This window comes from Apium graveolens, chromosome 10, assembly GCF_009905375.1.
Source record: "Apium graveolens cultivar Ventura chromosome 10, ASM990537v1, whole genome shotgun sequence".
NCBI lineage: Eukaryota > Viridiplantae > Streptophyta > Magnoliopsida > Apiales > Apiaceae > Apium > Apium graveolens.
The window spans coordinates 151,428,460-151,450,919 of NC_133656.1; the positions used below are offsets into that span (position 1 = coordinate 151,428,460).

Sequence of the window (22,460 nt, forward strand, 5' to 3'; positions counted from 1 at the left end):
ACCATCACAGATTATCTGAATTGTGTCCCAAACCTCCTTGGCTGTTTTGTAGTTAATAATGTTATCAAACATATCACCATCAACTCCATTGAATAATATGTTCATGGCCTTCTTGTCTTTCCTGACCTGCTCCATATCAGGGTCTGACCTTTTATGCCTTGGTTTGGGAACATATGGTTTATTGCCAGTTGCAGCTCTATTTGGTACATGAGGACCTCTCTCTATGCAATCCACATAGGCCTCATCTTGGGAAAGAATATGTAGGTGCATTTTTACCTTCCAGTGGTGGTAATTATCTTTGTCCAGGAATGGAATTTTGACTCCAACATCCTTCTTGTTCATCTTGTTGTTTGTTGTGATCTTTACACTCTTTGTACTTCAAGAGCTTGCTCTGATACCAATTGTTAGTCCCTAACAATACAACAAGAATTACAGAAGGGGGGGGGGGGTTGAACGTAATTCTGACCCCTTTTTCAAAATCAAACAAGTTATAACTTGATAAAATATGGTAGTAATAAAAATAAAGGCTTTTAAAACTTTCTGGTGGATTTGAAAGTATCCACCATATATATATATCAATGAGAACTCCTGTGAAGCTTAAATGGCTCACAACTGCTTTACAAGTTGAACAATCAAACTACAGAGAGATTCTTGACAAGTACATCTTTTTCTATCTCTGTTTAAAATGTGTTTGATTAGTTAGGTGTTCTACTAGCTACACTTGGTTTATATATCACCAAGTTTACATGATAATAAGATAAGATAATAAAGCAAAACATATCTAGTCTAACTCCATGCTGCTTCACTACTCTGTTCCAGCATCTTTGAATATCTTCACAATTGCATGAAAATGATAATGCTTCTTTGTTCTCAAATTCCTGCTTAACAGGATGCCACATTCCTTTTACAAACACCCGACACATGTGACTGTATTGTCATTGTCAACAGATATTTGAATTTGATCATCCGTCGGGAGTCTTGTGGATCATCCGTCGGGAGCTTTGTTGATCATCCGCCGGGTATCTTTGTTGATCATCCGTCGGGTAGCTATTTTGTCACTTGACTCCATTTCACTTATATAGAATTACAAGACATCACATATTTTTAATTAATCAACCTATTATGCATATCCACTAGTAGTCAACATGACTCATCAACTCCTACATAATTTACAGAAAGTTATTTGCAGAAATGTGCTACAATACTTATTTATTACATAAGCTACTCACTCGATGGATGTTAATTGGTCATCCGTCGGGACTATAAGGTTCATCCGTCAAGACTATATTTAATCATCCGTCGAGTGCTACAAAATTACACTAAGTTGAATCTACTAAGGTATTTTGTTAATCTAATCATCAAGTACACAACATATTCCTAATAGTATATTCTACTCCTCTATCGCTTGGATGCACTTTATACTAGAACCAGATTGCTTTTCTACAAGAGCTTTAAATCTCTTGAAGACAGTGAAAGCTTCTGACTTCTCCTTCAAATATTCTTGTAAAATCGTCAATAAAAATGATAAAGTACCTTTGTTGTCCCAGAGAAAGAGTCTTCATTGGGCCACAAATATCGGTATGTATAAGCTCTAGACATTCCCTAGCTCTCCATGACTTCCCTTTAGGAAATGGAATTTTGTGATATTTTCCCATGATACAACCTTCACAAGGATCCATCTTACTTTGTAATTCTGGTAGTCCGTCCACCATATTTCTTTGCTTGAGAAGCTTTAATCCCTGAAAGTTCAGGTGACAAAATCTTTGATGTCAAAGCCATGACTCTTCAACAACACCAACCTTTAAAGCTTTGTACTCAAATGTTATAGAAAAGTTTTTATTGCTCTCCATTTTTACTTCAGCAACAGCCTGATTGTTGTTGTTCTTGTCAAAAATCTTGCAAAAGTTAATCTTTAAAAACAAGACAATAACCATGCTCCAGAAGCTGTCCAACACTTAACAAATTTCTTTCAAATCTGGAACAAGAAGAACATTACGGATATATTTTACACCAGATTCTGTTTTGACAACAATCGTGCCTTTGCCTTTATCTTGAGCTACTATCCCATTTCCCATTCTCACCTTTGGATTTACTGTAGTATCCAGGTGCACAAAAATATTTTCATTTTCAGACATATGATTGTTGCAGCCACTATCGAAGAACCAAATATTATTATCTTCATGGTGACTAGAATGACGCGTATAAAATAAATAATCTTCCTCTTTGTTATCCACCTTTTTCAGTAAAATTTGCTCTTTCCTGAAATTTAAATCTGCAATCTTTCTCGAGATGACCAAATCTATTACAATAATGACATTGTGGTTTCCCCTTAAACCAGCATTTAGATGTCATATGACTAGTCTTTTTGCAAATTTTGCAGAATAGTTTAGAGTTAAAGCTTGTACCTCTGTCATTGTTATCTACCTTCTTGTTGCTGTTAAAATATTCATTCTTTTTTCTATAATCAGCCTTTTTATGCTCCTTATTGTAACCGCCCTTCCTTGTAAATGGTTGCGCCTTCACCTTTGTCTTTGACTGAAATGCATTCTCTGTTTGCTCCGTTTGTTTAAATCTTCTCTTTTCATGTGCTTGAAGAGAACCCATCAATTCTTTCACTGACAACTTGGTGAGATCTTTAGTTTCTTCAATAACAGCAATGATATTTTCATACTTGTCCGTCAAACTGATCAAGATTTTCTCCGCAACATGTTGATCAGATATATCATCATCATAAGTTCTCATTTGGTTCACAATTTCCATTACTCGAGCATGATAACTTTGAATATTTTTAGAATCCTTCATTTTTAGATTCTGGAAATCTTTTTTAAGAGCTTGAAGATTGATACTTCTCACCTTCTCATCTTCATGAAATTCAGCCTCGAGGATTTCCCATGCTTCTTTTGCCCTAGTTGCCCTTGAAATCCTTAAAAAAATTAGTTTTGTGATACCTATCTGAAGCTTGCTTAGTGCTCTGGCATCTTGGCGACGAAATGCTTCAATTTTCTTTAATTCTGCTTCTGTCAAGCTAGCCTCGTCAGCAGGTTCTGCAAAGCCTTTCTCCACGATATTGCACAAGCCTTCAGCCCGTAGAACAGTCTTCATTTTTATCTTCCAGTAGTTATAATCTTCACCATCGAAGAAAGGAGTTATTGATGACTGGGACTCACCACTGGGAACTGAAGTAGATGCCATATTTAACTTCTTATTTCAATCCCAGATTGGAATCGAAACACTGCTCAGATGCCAATTTGTAGGAATTTTATTGAGTTGCTACTCCAGAGCTCTTGATATCAATGTGAAACTTATGATTTTTGTATATATTCATACTGAAGAAGTACAATGTAATATATACGTCCTTACAGATGTTTATAGAATACATTTTGTAGATATCAGATTTAATAAATTCTTGATGATCAGATTACTATGTTCATGAACATATAATTAAAACAGATCTTACTAGTAAATATTAGAGATACATGAATGTGAAAGTGCATTAATTCCAACAAAGAAAAATACTAATGACATTTTAATTCTAAATGAGATTCTAGAACTGACATCTTCACGAAGTGTGGTTCCATTTTAGAAAACTTCTAGAATGCATAATTCCAGGAAATATTGGTGTCTAATGAATAATAATAATAATATGTTATTTTTAAAATATATCAAATCATTATAGTCAGATTCATCGAATTTTACTTAATCACTGTTTTATATAATTTTGACCAATTATTTTATAGCAAATATGATTGGAGAAATGTACATGCTCTTGGCCAAGTTTGTGGCTAACAGTCATTAGATTGTAAAGATATGTTATAATTGTTTTTCGAAATTCACTATTTCCGTAATGTAAGTAGTGGAGCACCAGAACTCATGGAGTTTGGCACAAGAACTTGGATGTACGTCAGTAAAATGTAAAAAATGCTAATCCTTACAGTACTCAGAAGAAGTTGACCTGGCGGCTAGGTGTCTCCTAGTTTAATTATTCATCTTCTTTTCATGTGGTAAAATGTTTGGACTGAAACAAGTTTCTTGATCTGCTAAACTGACAGATGTTTTGGTTTATGTAGAGATATATGCGGAATCAAGGTTATTTGTTGATCATTTTACTGTTGTTTATGTCACCGGTTGTGACATGTTGGCTAGAATTTCTTTCCAGTTATTACTCGATCAAAGGCTTATCTTGATTAGGGTCGTGTTGGTGATGGGAAATCTTGTCCACTTATTCTAACGTGTTTGAATAGCAGCTTTTTATATAAATTGGTTCTCATAAAGGGTATACGGGAAATTAGGTGAGGTCTTTTAATGAGGCACGTGATCATGTAGTCTTAGAGGACGGACCGAGGAAAAGTCATCAAATTACACGATGTGCTCAATCTGAGTTATAACCAAACGAAGAGTGTGTTTAGTTGTTGAAAAGTCATAGATTAATTGAAGAGAATCTAAACACAAAAATGCACTTGTTTCTTTCTCTGCTTCTTGGTTTACTGTATATTTCTTGGGGGTCAGAACAGCTAGAGTCGAGCTCTCTGAGATTCAATACCACCGACGATTTTCACAGTATTCTCAAGGCTCAAGTCATTACAATTAAGCCAGAATGTCAGAGTAAATGCGGCGATCTGACCGTACCATATCCGTTTGGCATTATATCAGAAGCTCTCAATTGTTCGATAGATCCTTCCTTTGATATTACTTGCAACAATTCTTTCTATCCTCCCAAGGCCTTCTTACGAACTAGTAACATTGAGGTGTATGACATATCGAACGCTGAGTTAAAAATATCTACTTTTGTGTCTTATCGGTGCTATGATCAGTCCGGCAAGATTGTAGATGGAGGCCAGACTTGGTCTGTTAGTTTAGCGGGAACTTCATATCGGTATTCTGACGAAAATGTGTTCACAATCGTTGGTTGTGATGACTTTGCCAGCATTTACAATGATAAAAACTCCAAGTACCGTAAAGGATGCATGACAACATGCAGCAACATTGAGGAAGTCACGGGAAACGAGTGCTATGGAAGCGGTTGTTGTCAAGTATCCGTCAATGTTGAGAAGTATTTTGAAATCTATCTTAGTAGCGATTATAACCATACATATGGCGTCTCATCATTTAACCGGTGCGGTTATGCATTTTTGGGTGAGAAAAGTAGCTTCAAGTTTCGTGGTACGTCAGATCTCAATGATACGGACTTTGCCAACAGAACTGCGGCAAATGTTCCTATTGTACTGGACTGGGCTATTGGAAATAAAAATTGCAGCGAAGCAATCAAAGATCCAGATTCTTATGCTTGCAGAGACGCAAATAGCGACTGCAGCGATCAAATTCAGTCTGGCGGATATCTTTGTGGTTGCAAAGAAGGTTACGAGGGCAATCCATATCTCAGTTCAGGGTGCCATGGTAATAATTAACTGACTGTTCTTTTTAATTTTAAACCTGTTGACCAACTAATGACTCAATCTAAAGTAATTTTGATTATTTTTATTATGTATCAGATATCAATGAATGTGAACAGACACATGATTGCCAACAAGTTTGCAACAATACGGATGGGAAATATAATTGCTCTTGCAAACCTGGGTACTATACTGACCACAGTGATTTTAGAAGATGTATTGCTGAAAGACCCAAGTCCCAAGTGATCCAGTTTGCATTAGGTAGGTTAGTTCCCACCGAGGGTTACCGAATTAAATTTAATGTATAAATAATACTTATTTGCTATATATCCACATGTAATATTTATTGATAGATCTATGGGTTGACAATGCAGGTATAGGATTTTGTTGCCTTTTGGTAATAATTGGAATGAATTGGGTGTATTGCATCATGAAGCAAAGAAAACATTCCCAAATAAGAGAGAAATTCTTTGAGCAGAATGGGGGTCTCCTCTTAAGACAGCGAAGTATCTCTGAGGGTAGTACGTCTGTTGAGTCTACAAAACATTACACCTATGAAGAATTGAAGAAAGCAACCAACAATTATGCTGCTGACAGAATTGTTGGTCAAGGTGGTTATGGTATAGTTTACAAAGGAATTTTATCTGATCAACGTATAGTTGCAGTTAAAAGATCTAAGGTATTGGATCCGAGTCAAATAGACCAATTTATCAACGAGGTTGTGATTCTTACACAAGTTAACCATAGAAATGTGGTTAAACTTCTAGGATGTTGTTTAGAGTGTGAGGTACCATTGTTGGTATATGAGTTCGTATCCAATGGTACTTTACATCATCATGTCCACAGCATCGATGGAGGCTTGTCATGGTTATCTTTGGACAATCGGTTGAGAGTTGCTGCTGAATCTTCTGGCGCTCTTGCATATCTTCACTCAGCAGCTTCTATGCCCATTATGCATAGAGATGTCAAATTAGCCAACATATTATTGGATGACAATTGTGTTGCCAAAATATCAGATTTCGGAGCGTCGAGGTTGGTACCCATGGATCAAACTAAAGTTATTACATTAGTCCAAGGAACTTTAGGGTACTTGGACCCTGAATACTTCCATACCGGTGAACTCACCGAAAAAAGTGATGTTTATAGTTTTGGAGTGGTTCTAGCAGAGCTTTTGACAGGACGAAAACCAATTTGCATGGTAAATTCTTTGGAAGAAAAAAATCTAGCCACATATTTCATTACATCCCTAAAGGAAAATAGGCTGTTCCAAGTTCTTGATCGACGAGTAGTGAAGGAAGGGGCGATGGATCAACTAGAAAAAGCTGCTCAACTTGTGAAGAGGTGTCTTAACCTTAACGGTGAGGAAAGACCAACAATGAAGGAAGTGACCATGGAAATTGAAAGTTTAAGAAGATTTTCTAAACATCCATGGGCTAATCAACATGCCAATGAAGACACTTTGAGCTTAAAAGGTCATCCGCAGATACAACATTCAGACCTTTATGAAATTCAACTAAGTTCTTACCCTACTGTCTTGAATGACTCCCAACAATATAATGTTGGAAATACTGATTATTATAGCAACATAGAGGCAGTTATATATCATATTAAACAAGCCAAGGCCAAGCAAGTTGAAACAAAACGTGAAGGTAAAATACATGCATGTCAGTGACTGTAAAACTAGAGGAAGGAAAGAAGTTGTACCAGTAGCCATAGCTTGAGGCAAAAACATGTACAACAAGAAAATTACAAGAACAGCTGAGTCGTCAGGCCTTATACGAAGACCTGACTGCTCTTGAAGAGATTATTGCCCCCACCTGCTGCACTGGGAATGCTTGCAACACCTCCTCCAGGATAAAACAGCTCAGAGCTTTGAATTACAGCACCTTCGAAGCTCAACCACGACTAGCTCCTCACTCGCCGGAAAACCAACTGCTGACTGACTTGTGTTTGGGAGAGAGAGCAGAGAGGAAGAGGAGAAGAGAATGTAGGGTGTGGTGTGTGAAACTCAGCAGCTTAGTCCTTTATTTATACTAGAGGCTAAGTGTAACTGACCACCCAAATTTAATATATGAATTTAAACTGCACATTTAAAATAAATCGTAACAGCTGATTTATTATAATGTAACAGCTGATATATATTAATCCACACATTAAACCATCCGTTTTATATATATATACTTTAATTTCTGAATATATATCATCAGTTACAAGTCTAGGTTCATTGTATCTGACTTAGCCCAATTATGCAATCCGACCCAGTCCAATTGAGCCCAACAGACACAACCCAGCCCAACTGATAAATAAATTCTAATTAAAATATTATATTAAATCGATACGAAATAAAATTCCCCGCCCAGGTCGCCTCGCGTACGCGAGACGCCGAGACATTCGCCCAAATCGCCCTTCGACCCGACCCGTCCCGTCCCGTGACGTGACGTGACGAGGCGTGGCGGGGCGGGGCGGCGGCGGCGGCGCGCGCGTGGGCTCGTGAGAACACCACGCACCATAACACACCTTAGTAGTTATGCACTACCCATGTGTGTTATACTATATAAAGCCAACACCCCTTTTATTTCTTTCTATGTGGGACAAACACATTCTCAAAACAAGCTTTTCCAAGCTACTAACTTCAACTTCATTTCTCTTATGGATTTCATTAAGAAAATTCTTAAACCCATACATGAAAGTTTAAGTCCCGATATCTAGAACCAACTTCCAATCATTAGATTATGGAATTAACAACAAGAACATAATAAAATTATGAACTTAATAACTCCATTTTCTAACAATCCCCCACAAATCCATACAGAAATGCGTTTCAGGTTTCTCATCATGACTTGTTTTTCAGAGTCGGTACCCTTCCGGGTTTGAACCCTCCTAAGTTCTCTACTTCAATGGCTACCGGATTCAGATGGAATATTGCACCTTGAATCTTAATCCGTTGGGTGTTACCACTTTCCATAGACAACAACAAATCAACGGCTATGGAGCCAATCTACGGCTTTGAGACATTAATGGTCATGTCTCGATCCTGTTCGTCGAATGCTTCAAGGAATAACCCTTTCCTCTAATTGCGACCACACAATTACATTCGCTTAGCTGGGCATCTCCAGAGATATACTGCTAATATCTCGTCTAACGACTTGATCCCATTCAGAGTTTAACACTCTTACTTTCTTAGCAGTCACAGTACCTTCTAGGTTTACAGGGGATAGACTCAGATACATGAGTATCATCTATGTAGCAAAGGTACTACCAATTCACCCTTACAGCTTGTTATTACCACATTGAATACACTTCGAGGGATCTCCTCTCATGTGTATTGGGTTCCCACTGTTGATGAATTATGATGGGTTGACAGTCCCATCCCCAACCTTGACTTAAGGACTACTGCAGGTTCCAGTCCTTTAGTCAAAGGATCAGCTATATTATTCTGAGTTCCTATGAACTCTATAGCTATAATCCTGTCAGACACTAACCCCCTTATAGACTTAAGTCTAACTTGGATGTGTCTCTTTGTTTTAGCATTATGCTTTTTACTGCTAATCTTGTCAATAGTTGTTCGACTATCACAATGAATAGCAATCGCAGGAAGCGGTCTGCTTACTACAGGTAACGTGGACATAAGCCCGTGTAGCCATTCAGCCTCCGTCCCAGTGGCATCAAGTGCACACAGCTCAGCCTCAAATGTCGACCGAGTCACAATAGTCTGTCTAGTCGACTTCCAGGATACTGCTCCACCCGCAAGGGTAAACACATATCCAGTCACTCCATTGGAACCAGACTTCTTAGCTATCCAACTTGCATCACTGTACCCTTCAAGTACACCAGGAAACCTCCTGTAGTGTAAACTAAGGTACATTGTGCCTTTCAGATATCTAAGTACTCTATCAAGAGCATCCCAATGAGTTCTGTTTGGACAGCTTGTATATCTAGCCAATTTAGACACAGAATATGAAATATCTGGTCTAGTACAGTTAGCAAGATATTGCAAGCTCCCAATAATCTGAGAATACCTTAACTGAGACACAGGCACTCCTGAAGTATTCTTGACAAGGGAAACTTTCGAATCATAAGGTGTACTAGCGATTCTACACTGTGAATAACCATATTTCTCAAGTATAGATTTCTCTATATAATGAGATTGAGTCAAGGTTATTCCTTCAGTGGACTGAATCAATTTGATTCCAAGAATCACACTTGCCTCACCCATATCCTTCATTTCAAAATGCCTTTTCAAGAATTCTTTAGTCTCGTTAATAATCTCAATATTGGTTCCAAACAATAAAATATCATCCACATATAGGCACAAGATAACACACTCATTACCTTTAACTTTAGTGTAGACACACTTATCACTTTCATTAATCTTATAACTGAAAGGCAATATAGTTTCATCAAACTTTTTATGCCAATCTCTGGGAGCTTGTTTCAAGCCATAGATGGACTTGATCAACTTACATACTTTCCTTTCATTGCCTGATGCAACAAATCCATCAGGCTGATCCATATATCTCTTCCTCAAGTTCACCATGAAGAAAAGCCGTCTTTACATCCATCTGATGGATGATAAGACCATGGACTGAAGCCAATGCTATAAGCATTCGGATTGTTACCATTCTTGCAACCGGAGAGTATGTATCAAAATAATCAATTCCTTCCTTTTGCTTAAAACCCTTAGCTACCAGTCTAGCTTTGTACTTATCTATTGAGCCGTCAGGGTTCAACTTCCTTTTAAAGACCCATTTGCACCCAATAGTAGAACACCCAGGAGGGAGATCAACCAACTCCCATGTTCCATTGGAAACAATAGAGTCAATTTCACTCTTGACAGCGCCCTTCCAGTGCCTTGACTCAGAAGAATCCATAGCTTGCCGGAAAGTTAAAGGTTCGTCCTCGATATTGTAAGTGATGAAATCACCTCCAAAATCCTTGACTATCTTTGCACGCTTACTTCTCCTTGGTTCCTCTAGTTCCTTAGGACTAGAGCTACTACTAGGTTCCGCCCCCACATTTGTTATCTTTTCCACATGATCAGGAATAGAACTTGATGTGTGAGTAGGATCTTCCTCAGAAGTCGTTTCAGGTATTCCAGTCTTCATAGGGTAGACATCCTCAAAGAACGTCGCATCTCGAAATTCAACTATCGTGTTTGCCACTATACCATCTATGTCAGATTTTAACACTAAAAATCTCATAGCTGTAGTGGTTTCAAGATAGCCCAGAAAGATACAGTCAACAGTCTTTGGACCTAGTTTCTTTCTCTTGTGTTCAGGAACAAGCACCTTAGCAAGGCACCCCCACACACGAAGATACTTAAGACTAGTCATCCTGCCTTTCCATAACTCCAAGGGTGTTTTATCCATGTGTTTCAGAGGGACTCTATTCAAAATATGGCAAGCCGTATTTAGAGCCTCTCCCCACATGTATTTAGGCAACCCAGAGTTAATAAGCATACTATTAATCATATCTTTAAATGTTCTGTTCTTTCGCTCAGCAACCCCATTAGACTCAGGTGTGTATGGTGGAGTAACTTCATGAACTATACCATTGTTTGCACAAAATTCATTAAAAGCATTACTCGTATACTCACCACCTCTATCAGATCTCAATCTTTTAAGTAGCTTACTAGTTTGTTTTTCTACTTCAGTTTTATATATAATGAATTTACTAAGTGCTTCATCCTTATGTCTAAGTAAATAAACATAACAGTATCTACTACTATCATCTATAAAAGTAATGAAGTATCTAAACTGGTCCTTGGTCAACACACCACCAAATTCACAAATATCAGTGTGTACTAAATCTAACAAGTCTGAATCCCTAACAACGTTATGAAAAGGTTTCCTTATCTGTTTAGCAGACACACATACTTGACATTTAGAATTCTTTTCTATGGTATGTTTTGGAATCAACTCTAAGTTCATCATATTCTTAAGAGCACCAAAGTTTAAGTGACCTAGTCTAGCGTGCCATAAACTTGAGGATTCAACACAATTCACAGAAGGAAGAATAACATTATTTAATGTACCCAAAACGGGTTCAGCATTAATTACAAATAAACCATTTGACAAGTAACCCTTGCCAAAAAATGTACCAGTGTGAATAAGAACTACTTTATTACATTTGAAGGAAATTTCAAAGCCATTGGAAACTAAACAGCTTCCACTTATTATATTTCTACGCATGTCGGGAACATAATGCACTCTAGTTAGGGATAGAATACGTCCAGAAGGGAACTTCAAGTCTACGTTTCCTATTCCATGTACTTGAGCAGCACTAGCATTCCCCATCGTCACTGTCAAGCTATGACTCTGTTGATAAGACACAAATAGACTAATATCAGCACAAATATGCACATTAGCTCCAGTATCTATCAACCATTCATTTGACAGATAGGTAGAAAATAATACAGGGTTGTAGGAAACATACCGGTCTGCGTTGGTTTCAGAAGCCGTGGCCTCACCAACAACCATGTTCACTACGGGCCCACTTGTAGTTGCAAGCACAGCATTCGCTTGTGCTACCACCTCAGCCTTCTTCGCCTTCTTTGTAGGGCAGTCCTTACTCCAGTGCCCAACCTGCCCACAAGACCAACACGGTTTGTTTGCCTTGGGTTTCTTGGCCTTGTCCTTGTCACTCTTAGGTTTATTAGCGCTAACTTTCTTAGCCACACCCTTCCTTTTCTGTCCTACAGTTGCTACATTTACCTTCGAGCTCCCGGCCTCAGTTGGCATCACATGTCCTTGTTTGGACTTGTGTTGTTCTTGAACCGAGATGTCCAGCATAAGGTTGGTCCAGGTGATCTCTCCTTTCTGTCTTTTCAGGGATAGAGAGAACTCCTCCCAAGACTTCGGAAGCTTTTCAATCACACTCATAACCTTGAACTTTTCAGGGAGGTCCATTCCGGACTCCTTCAAAGCATGCACTATCATCTCGAATTCATGCACTTGCTCAGTCATGGACTTGTTGTCCACCAGCTTGAATTCAAGGAACTTAGCCACAGAATACTTCTCAAGACCCTGAGAGTCAGTATTATGTGTCTGGTCCAGCTTCTCCCATAAGAGTTTTGCAGAGTAGGCATCAGAAGAATACACATCAAACAATGTGTTAGTGAGAGCAGCCAGAATGGCCGCCCTGGCCACACCATCTTTCTCAGCCCACTTCGCAAAACCCTTAACAGTTTCAGCCTTCTCTTGATCCACCACTGGTTTCTCATACTCCACAACAGGCCATAGACCCTTTACAGTCAACCACAATTTCATTCTTTTCTGCCAGCGAGAAAAGCCTACACCACCATTGAACTTCTCTGGCAAGCCAGTTAATTCAACGGCTTGTGGAAAACTGTAAGTGGTCCAATCAATGGCCACAACAGATGCACCAGAACCACTACCACCACCAACAACGGGAACCTCAGTTTCGCTCGACATTATGCTAAATATTATATAACACGTAATCTCTTCAAGAATGTTGGAAATACTGATTATTATAGCAACATAGAGGCAGTTATATATCATATTAAACAAGCCAAGGCCAAGCAAGTTGAAACAAAACGTGAAGGTAAAATACATGCATGTCAGTGACTGTAAAACTAGAGGAAGGAAAGAAGTTGTACCAGTAGCCATAGCTTGAGGCAAAAACATGTACAACAAGAAAATTACAAGAACAGCTGAGTCGTCAGGCCTTATACGAAGACCTGACTGCTCTTGAAGAGATTATTGCCCCCACCTGCTGCACTGGGAATGCTTGCAACACCTCCTCCAGGATAAAACAGCTCAGAGCTTTGAATTACAGCACCTTCGAAGCTCAACCACGACTAGCTCCTCACTCGCCGGAAAACCAACTGCTGACTGACTTGTGTTTGGGAGAGAGAGCAGAGAGGAAGAGGAGAAGAGAATGTAGGGTGTGGTGTGTGAAACTCAGCAGCTTAGTCCTTTATTTATACTAGAGGCTAAGTGTAACTGACCACCCAAATTTAATATATGAATTTAAACTGCACATTTAAAATAAATCGTAACAGCTGATTTATTATAATGTAACAGCTGATATATATTAATCCACACATTAAACCATCCGTTTTATATATATATACTTTAATTTCTGAATATATATCATCAGTTACAAGTCTAGGTTCATTGTATCTGACTTAGCCCAATTATGCAATCCGACCCAGTCCAATTGAGCCCAACAGACACAACCCAGCCCAACTGATAAATAAATTCTAATTAAAATATTATATTAAATCGATACGAAATAAAATTCCCCGCCCAGGTCGCCTCGCGTACGCGAGACGCCGAGACATTCGCCCAAATCGCCCTTCGACCCGACCCGTGACGTGACGTGACGTGACGAGGCGTGGCGGCGGTGCGCGCGTGGGCTCGTGAGAACACCACGCACCATAACACACCTTAGTAGTTATGCACTACCCATGTGTGTTATACTATATAAAGCCAACACCCCTTTTATTTCTTTCTATGTGGGACAAACACATTCTCAAAACAAGCTTTTCCAAGCTACTAACTTCAACTTCATTTCTCTTATGGATTTCATTAAGAAAATTCTTAAACCCATACATGAAAGTTTAAGTCCCGATATCTAGAACCAACTTCCAATCATTAGATTATGGAATTAACAACAAGAACATAATAAAATTATGAACTTAATAACTCCATTTTCTAACATATAACTCATCAAGTGCTGTTAGTTTGTTGAATGGGCCAAGTAGCCCTCGTTGAGATATCTCAAGTGTTTTCTGATTTGTCATTTGTATAATATACTTTAGTAGGCATATATGATGCATGTACATTTAATATGTGTACATTTAGTTCATTTAGATCAAGTTATGCTTCTGATTTACAAACGATGCCTGTATTTAAAATTGGCTTGTAATTTGGAATTGTTTTATGTCCTGTTTGAATATCCCCATGTCATTTTAAAGTCTGAATTTGACTCAAATTTACTGGTAGAATAGTTAAGAGATTTGAATTTGGATTTGACCCAAATTCTATCTATTTAAAGCTAAAGCCCATGATTTAGAATACCAATTTTAAATATGTCATTTGAAATGATGCTCAACCCAATTACTCAAACAGACTCTCGACATCTCTCTCGAGTCTCTCCCAATCGGCTCTCTCTCGATCGATTCTCTCGATCGATTCTCCCTCCCTCTCCTCTCTCTGGTCTCTCTCCCTCACTCCTATATTTTTGCTTACTTCATTAATCAACATGAGGTATGTTATGCGTGTTTGGGTATATACATATAATAACTAATTGATTCAATATGTGTATACAAATACCTAATAAATTCAATCTTGTCACACAAGTAAGACATTGGTCTGATCTATATGTTTGATATTTCAAAATAACTGATTTTATTGACTTTTGTTTTGCAGTTTGAAAGAGAAATTAGCTCAAAAATTAGTATATTACACATTTTCTATTTAAATTCTAATTGATTTATCTAGTTTTGTGCTTTATTTCTGTAACTGTTGGTTTTAGTTAAGTACCTCTTTGATTTTATATTTGAACTTGTATATATTTAGGACTTGTTAACTTAGATAGAATTATGTTAGTAATTGTATTTTTTTAACTAAAAACACAGAAATTCTTATGTCTCGAACGTTTGACGAAAACGTTCAAAGGATAATGATGATGATATGAAATTTGTGTTAATAAATGAAATCGATATATTTAAGAATGCTAAGTCATAGGTCTTAATTACATATTGGCACGCCTAGTAGTCTGTTTGATTGTGTATGATATGTATATTAGTTTTTTTTGATTAATTGGTGTTAAGTGGCCAAAAAGATTATGTTAGAAAATGGAAAGTTTGAGGCATATTTTATATAAGTTCTTGATATGATTTCCGAAAGCTAACACTTGGAGGTTGTTCCTTGACATGAGGACTTAAACTTTCATATTTGGATCTAAGACATTTTCTTAGTGGAATCCATAAATATATCGCGACAAAGTTGCTTGTTTGAAATGGGTTATGGGGATTTTGTCCCACATTGATATTGTAAAAGAAATATATTGAGTTTATATAGCATCTTGTGTTAGTGTTGTTTACAACTACTAGCATAAGTGGAATGCTTGTGTGACCTAGTGCTAGTGGGAACTCTTATATTTTTCTTTTCTATCACAAGTTTAATTATTTATATTGATTATTTAATTATTAATATAAAATATATTGAGTAAGGATTATTTTAATCATACTCTGAATATATTTTATAATATTAATATTAATTAATAAGGATATCATATAAATAATAAGGAAAACCCATTTTGTTTACTTTTTTTATTTTGTTACTTGGTGTACCACATCGAGTAAAATAGAAGAAGAGTAACTTGAGATGCCTATATATTGAGATGTACACTTGAGATAAAAATGACACAAGTCTCTGTGCCTACCTCGCAAACATATATGAGTTGTATAAGTTTTATGGGCAAACTTAGGTGCGAGTCGCCGTTGATTATTGTTGGTTTTGTGGCCATATTGATCTGTTGTTATTTTATCCTGGAAGCGATATTGCTGCATTCCATCACAACTTAAGTGGGGGGCAATAATCTCTTCAAGAACAGTCAAGTCCTCTTGAAGGGTTTGGCTACTCAATTGTTGTGTTCTTCTTCTTATCAGAATTTGGAAAGCGATAAGAGATAAGTTTTCTTTACTTTCTTTGTCAATTATAGTTTTTATAGTTTGTTATTGCCTTCGTGTTTTGTTTCGTTAGTTGGTTATTTGGTTATTTGCCTTGTTCTTGTTATTATATATATATAACTGTCCATTGTTGCTGTGTAGTTAGAATTATACCCAACAATCTTGAAGAGATTATAGTTATATATAGTTAATTAGCAAGATGGTTAACGAAACTGGTGATGTTCCCAAAACTGTTGAGACTGGTTCTGATTCTGGTGGTACTACTACCATTGACTGAACCACGTATCGTTTCCCCAGCTAATTGATTTATCAGGTATGCCTAATAAATTCAGTGGTGGAGCTTTTTTTCTCGTTGGAAGAAAAAAAATGAAGCTCTGGTTAACGGTTAAGGGTCTATGGTTAGTAGTACAGTATGATCCTCCTGGGTTGGATCAAGAGAAAGCTGAATCTGTTAAGGTTTATGCTTTACGGGCTGAGAAGGATGGGGTGCTGGGGCAGCCATTTTGGCAGCCTTGGAGAACACCTTGTTCGATGTTTATTCATCAGATGCCTATACTGCTAAAGTCTTATGGGATAAGCTGGACCAAACCCATTATACTGATTCTCAAGGAGTTTGCTCTCTCCCTAAAAAGACAGAAAGGAGAGGTCACATGGACTAACTTGATGTTGGACATCTCTATACAGGAGCAACACAAGTCCAAACAGGGACATGTGTTGCCTGTGGAATATGGGAGCTCGAAGGTGAATGTAGTGACTGTAGGACATAAAAGAAAGGTAGTCACTAAGAAGGCTAACACTAAACCTGACAAGAACAAGGCTAAGAAACCAAAGGCGAACAAACCATGTTGGTCTTGTGGACAGGTTGGTCATTGGAGTAAGGACTATCTAAGTAAGAAAGCTAAGAAAGCTGGAGTGGTAGCTCAAGCAAATACTGTGCTTGGACTTGGAACCACGAGTGGGCCAGTAGCTAACATGGTCATTGGTGAAGTTGTTGCCTCTGGAACCGATGAAGGGTATGTTACTTACAACCCAGTACTACTTTCCACTTATCTGTCACATGAGTGGTTAATTGATACTGGAGCTGATGTACATATTTGTGCTGATATTAGCTCGTTTGTATCTTATCAACAGAGTCATGGAGTGACAGTGACGATGGTGAATGCTAGTGCTGCACAAGTGCTTGGAATAGGAAACGTGGACCTGAAGTTTGCTTCTGGGCGGATTCTATCTCTCACCAGAGTGCATCATGTTCCCTCTATTCGTAGAAATATTATAAGTGGAAGTTGTTTAGTTAAAAATGGCTTTGAACTTTCTTTGAAGTGTAATAAAGTAGTTATTACTCATACTGGTACATTCTTTGGCAAGGGTTACTTGTCTAATGGTTTGTTTTTAATAAATGTTGAACTCGTTTTGGGTGGTTTTATTAATGATAGTGTTGCACCTTCTATTAATTGTGTAGAATCATCTGATTTGTGGCACTTACTGTAACGACCGAGAATTTTGCGTCGTAATTAAGAAAGTAAAGTATGTGTTATGTGATGAGATTATGTGATTAAGTGGTGATTATTTGTCTTATCTGTATACTAGAGTTAAGGAGCGTGGATAAAAACGTTCCAATTTAAAGAGTCAGTTTAGGAGTCAAGCTGTGGTTTCGGGCCGTCAGGTAGAACGGAACCCGTCCTAATATGGAAATTAAATAATATAAAATGTGAATTATAGGTGAAGTGAATGAATGAAGTATTTCGTCTTAAGAGACATGTTGATTGGCAAAGGTAATGAGAAGCGTAATCGAAACGCTGAGCGTCGGGCCGTCAGGCTGAATGTGACCCGGCACGCGTAAAAAGGGAATAAAGATTAAAGAGGGATAGATTCTATGATCATACCTGAGTCGTTATGTGACTATATGTGTGCGATTGCTTGACTGTGTGCATGATTATATGTTCTGTGTTAATTTCTGTGAATTTTAAAGGAATTATGTGATTTACATAAGGGTTTATTTAACCTTCGTGCATTTTTATAAAATCATCTGAGATGGATAAAAACATGGGATTCATTCTGTTATCTTCGTAGAGGTCTTAGAGACTTTTTAAAAATGATAAGTGAATTTAATTGTGGGTCTTTGCATTTTTAAATTGATTTTATGTGGAAAAGGTATTTATTAAAGCGAGTTTGCGAAATTCATATAAAATCAACCGCTCACTCAAATTCTTATTATGAGTAATGGATGAAAAGCTAATTTCGAGACCTACGTGTTAAAATTGTCATTTTCAATAATTCTCGACTTTCCGAGAGAGAAATATTTTTATTTTGAATTTTGTTACATTTGAGTAAAAAGAGAAACAAAATGCAAATTAAAAAGGGAGTTATTAGATTACCATTTTGCCCTTGTGTTGGTGGAGTATAAATTACTCCTTCCTCCCCATTTTCTTCTTTCTTTTCCGTGCACTCACTCTTTTCTCTCCTCTTTTTCTTTCACTCTCTCTCTCTCACTCGAACAACTCTCTCTCGGCTCTCTCTTCAATTTCTCTCGGTATACCTCCTTTTTCCTTGATCAAACTTATCAATCATCCCTAATTCTTCTTGATAAACACTTATGTGTAGGTAGAAGTGTGTGCATGTGTGTATTGGTGCTTGCATGCCGAAGTGTGTGTGTGTTTTTGGGTTCGGTTTTGAGCCAAGAACCGAGGGCTTGCTTGATTAGTTCGTATCCTATGATTATTGTGCTGAAATCAGTTTGCATGTGGTGTTGATGCATTTATTTTGAGAAATCGGGGGTTTCGTGGTTGGACACCCTCGAATGAGGGCACCACCGTGAAGCCACCGCCACCGGTGATGAACTCCGGTGAACCGGTGGTGAGCTATGATGTTAAAAACTGAGCTCTAGAACCTTAAGATCACTTATTTATGTTTGCATGTGGTGTTTTGATTAAAAGGCCGAATGGCCCTTACTATTTTAAGGAAATCAAGTTGATTATATTGAAATGCATGAGTCATTGATTTGATGTTGAAATATAGGTGGATTTGTGATTCAAGAATTAAGAATATCAAGTTGCATGATTGTTTTTGAAAAAGGCCGAATGGTTTTAATCTTTAAGGTTGTTTGATTTGAATTAACTTGTTTAAAATGATGAGGGATTGTTATTAGATTAAAAAGGAATGAAAATATTGTTGCATGCTAAGTTTAGGTTCGAATTTTTGAGTTAATAAGAAAGGAAATTGATTTTGTTGGATAATCTTGGTAAACACTAAGTATAAATGGACTAAAAGTGATTGCATGTTAGTTTTAAAAAGGATCAAGATGTGCATGTCAATGATTTGTCCTTGGGATGTGAATTTGAGTTATTGCCGAATGAAATTGAGTTAAAATAGATTAATTTGATGAATGAATGGATGTATGTTGTAATTTAGATAAAAATCAATTGTGTTAAGGAACTTAGTTGGCTTACGTGATAAAGATAAAGTGTTTGATATTGTGCTAAGTTAACATTGAATTGCATGTGAGCATGTATGTATGTTTTGGTTCGAATGGTTGTTGATCAAGAAAATGGTGCTAGTTTAAATGTGGAATCATGTTAGAACTAAAGTTGTATGGTGTAATTTTGAGAAATTTGATTGTATATGTATAATTATGGTTCAGATTTCTATGATTAAAAGAAAGGAGAGTGGTTCTTTAAAGGTTGTTAATTGAGATACGTGTTTATGTGAATTAAAGTGAGTATTTGATTAATTTTATGGTGGGTATTTGCAATAAGGCCGAATAGGCCATAAGAAATAAAGGTCAAAACTTGATTTTGGTAATTGAAAGAATGATTGAGTGTTATAGGTGAAAATCTTTGATTTTGCTTGATGTTTTGATTCGAATTAAGGAATAAAAGAAAAGGGAATTAAGTCGATTGATAAAAGTGATAGTATGCACGTAAATGTTTGGTTGAAAATGTGTCTAGTACTCGTAAAAGAGTAGTGTTAGTGTGATTTGAGAAATAGCCTAGGTCAAGCGAGTACGCTTTGATTGCTAGGTATATAAGGATATAAAAACTACGAGAAAGAATTGTGCTATGTGCTATGTGCTGTGTGCTTATTTGTATAAGCTATACTCGTATAGTTCGAGTCAAAAATATAATCGAGTTATCGTATAGAGTGATCGTTCCGGGAACGAGAGTTGGAAATCTAATTAAGATTTCTGGTTTTATTGTAGATTCGGAGCGTGAGGGCATTCGGGCTAGGAAAGGGAAAAGTATATTAGGTGGCAGTAGTTCAACCCTCAGGAAAGCAATTTCAGGCAAGTAACTCTGATTACTTGTGTAAATGATTATAAAGGAAATGTTGTTCATACCATGTAGAGTATTGAACTGTTAAAGTATGAAACCCTTACTTTATGAAACCCTGATATTGATTTGAAGTACCCTTTGTCCTTGATAACCTGTTATTGATAATCCTATTGATCTCACCCGTTGATAATCTGCCTTTCTGTTCAAGTTTCCTATAATGCCATGATCATATTGAACCTTTAATTATCTTGGTTAACTCTGTTTAATGATACCCTGTTTCTCTTGATCGCCCTAATGATCCCTAAGTTATTTCTGATCCTTCAAATTTAGTACCTTATTAACCTTGATACAGAATTCTTGAGAATTGTTCCTTGCGTATCTTTGATTCACTCCCTGAACTTTGTTTCTTTAAAAATCTGAATTAAGAATGAGTTTCGACTTGAAAGAGTCCGAATGATTTCAAAGGCTTGGTAATGATAAAATGAATTTTAGAAAACCTATTGTTTTCCAACTCAAGGTTTTCCAAATGAATTCCTGATGGATTGGATTGAGACGTAAGAGGCTAGTGGGACTAGTCCACTCATGGTAAGAGGCTAGTGGGACTAGTCCAATTTAAGGCTGAAATTATGCCGAATGGTACCTTAAAGACCGGAATGGAGGTCGATACGGGCTGATCACCCGTATATAATGAAATGGAAAGATAAGTGATCCAATCAAGGGTTCTAAATGATTATTTAAGAAAAGGAACTGAAACTTTTATTTAGTAAATTGATTTTTGGAAATGAAAATGGTTTATACTGTTTTGAAAAGAGTTGATTATGTTATTGTGGAGCTTAGAGCTCAGAACCCTGATTCCTGAAATTGTTGATCATATGAATGATTCTATATCTTGAAATACTGTTGCTTTCCTCTACCGAAAGATCTATTTTGATCCTATAATGATTTGTGTTGAATGTCGGCTTTCATCCTATTTCGAGCCTTGTTTCTTGAAAGCCCAGTTATTCTTCAGATACCTTTCCTTATCTCAAAGAAAACAAAAAAAAATGAATATACGGAAATCTGCCACCTAGTTTAGCTAAAATAGAATGCCCTAGTTTGTTCAAAGCATATTGAGAATTGTTATTGTAGAACTGCTATTTAGTTACTTGCTGAGTTTTATACTCATTGTTTTGTCTTAATCTAACCATGGCAGTTAAGCAAGAAGATGGCCAGGCTTAGGCGCACTGCTCATAAGAGCATACCTGGTGGTCCCTACCGTGTTGAGGGCTTCCAGTTGCCAGAGCAGGTAGTACAGGTTATGAGTGAGCTCGCGCCTAGTAAGAGGTGTTTAAAGATACAATGGGTTATATGTCGGTTCCCAGCCGGAATCGATCCTGATTATTTAATAATATTTTGGGTTTGTAAGTTATATTCGGTGATTGGTAGTTGTAATCTTGTCTCATACTTTATCCTGTTGATCCTGTTAGTAGTTAATCGGGGTTTATGCATATTTAATTAGTAGATTAGAGGTGTGTGAGTCCTCATTTCCTAACCCCGAGATTGAGGTCGTCACAAGTTGGTATCAGAGCTACAGGATCTAGTCCCTGAGACAAGTTAGGTTTTAAAAAGGGGTATTTTGGGAATATATCTATATCGCGAGAGAGTTCGACTCATGTAGAGTTGAGTTAGACTATTAGGTATAGTCTAAGGAAAGTGTCTGATTGGTAAAGCAGAAATTAGAGTTAGGGTGTAAGTTAGCTGGAAGCTTTATTTGACCCTAACATTGTTTCTTGGTTGTTGTTTTATGTTTTCTCTCAGGATCCTAGTAGTGGTAGTGACTCAGACTCAGAGATTAGCTTGACTGGTACCCCTGTGGACCCTATTCCACCCTCTCCAGAGGAGCCTGTATATGTTAGTTCAGACCCAGAGGAGGACCCTTCTGAGAGTAGTGAGATCCCCATGAAGATTTCACCCTTGAGGCTTGATTCAGAGACCCCTGCCCCTGAGCCAGAGTCGGAGATGCCTAAGACTGTTCCTGTCAGTATTGGTGGCAAGTTAGCCCAGGACCGAGACTTTGTGTACTCCCGCAGTCCTGAGTTGGGAGCTTTGGTAGATAGGTTGATTCGAGACTCTAGGCAGAGGACCTCAGGGGTGGTGGAGGAA

General features: G+C 37.4%; 1 protein-coding gene across 2 annotated transcripts; it reads left to right on the forward strand.

The window, feature by feature from the left end:
- Positions 1–4,278: 4,278 nt before the first annotated feature.
- Positions 4,279–14,221, forward strand: LOC141690262 (wall-associated receptor kinase 1-like). Of its 2 annotated transcripts, XM_074494964.1 has the most exons (4): positions 4,280–5,394; positions 5,490–5,651; positions 5,765–6,941; positions 14,074–14,221. In XM_074494964.1, exons 1-4 carry the CDS (start codon positions 4,452–4,454, stop codon positions 14,126–14,128), a joined length of 2,337 nt encoding a protein of 778 aa, XP_074351065.1. In that variant the 5' UTR covers positions 4,280–4,451; the 3' UTR covers positions 14,129–14,221. The 2 variants fall into 2 exon arrangements, with proteins under 2 accessions (XP_074351064.1, XP_074351065.1); XM_074494963.1 differs by lacking the exon at positions 14,074–14,221 and having other exon boundaries at positions 4,279–5,394; positions 5,765–7,586.
- The last annotated feature ends 8,239 nt before the right edge of the window (positions 14,222–22,460 follow it).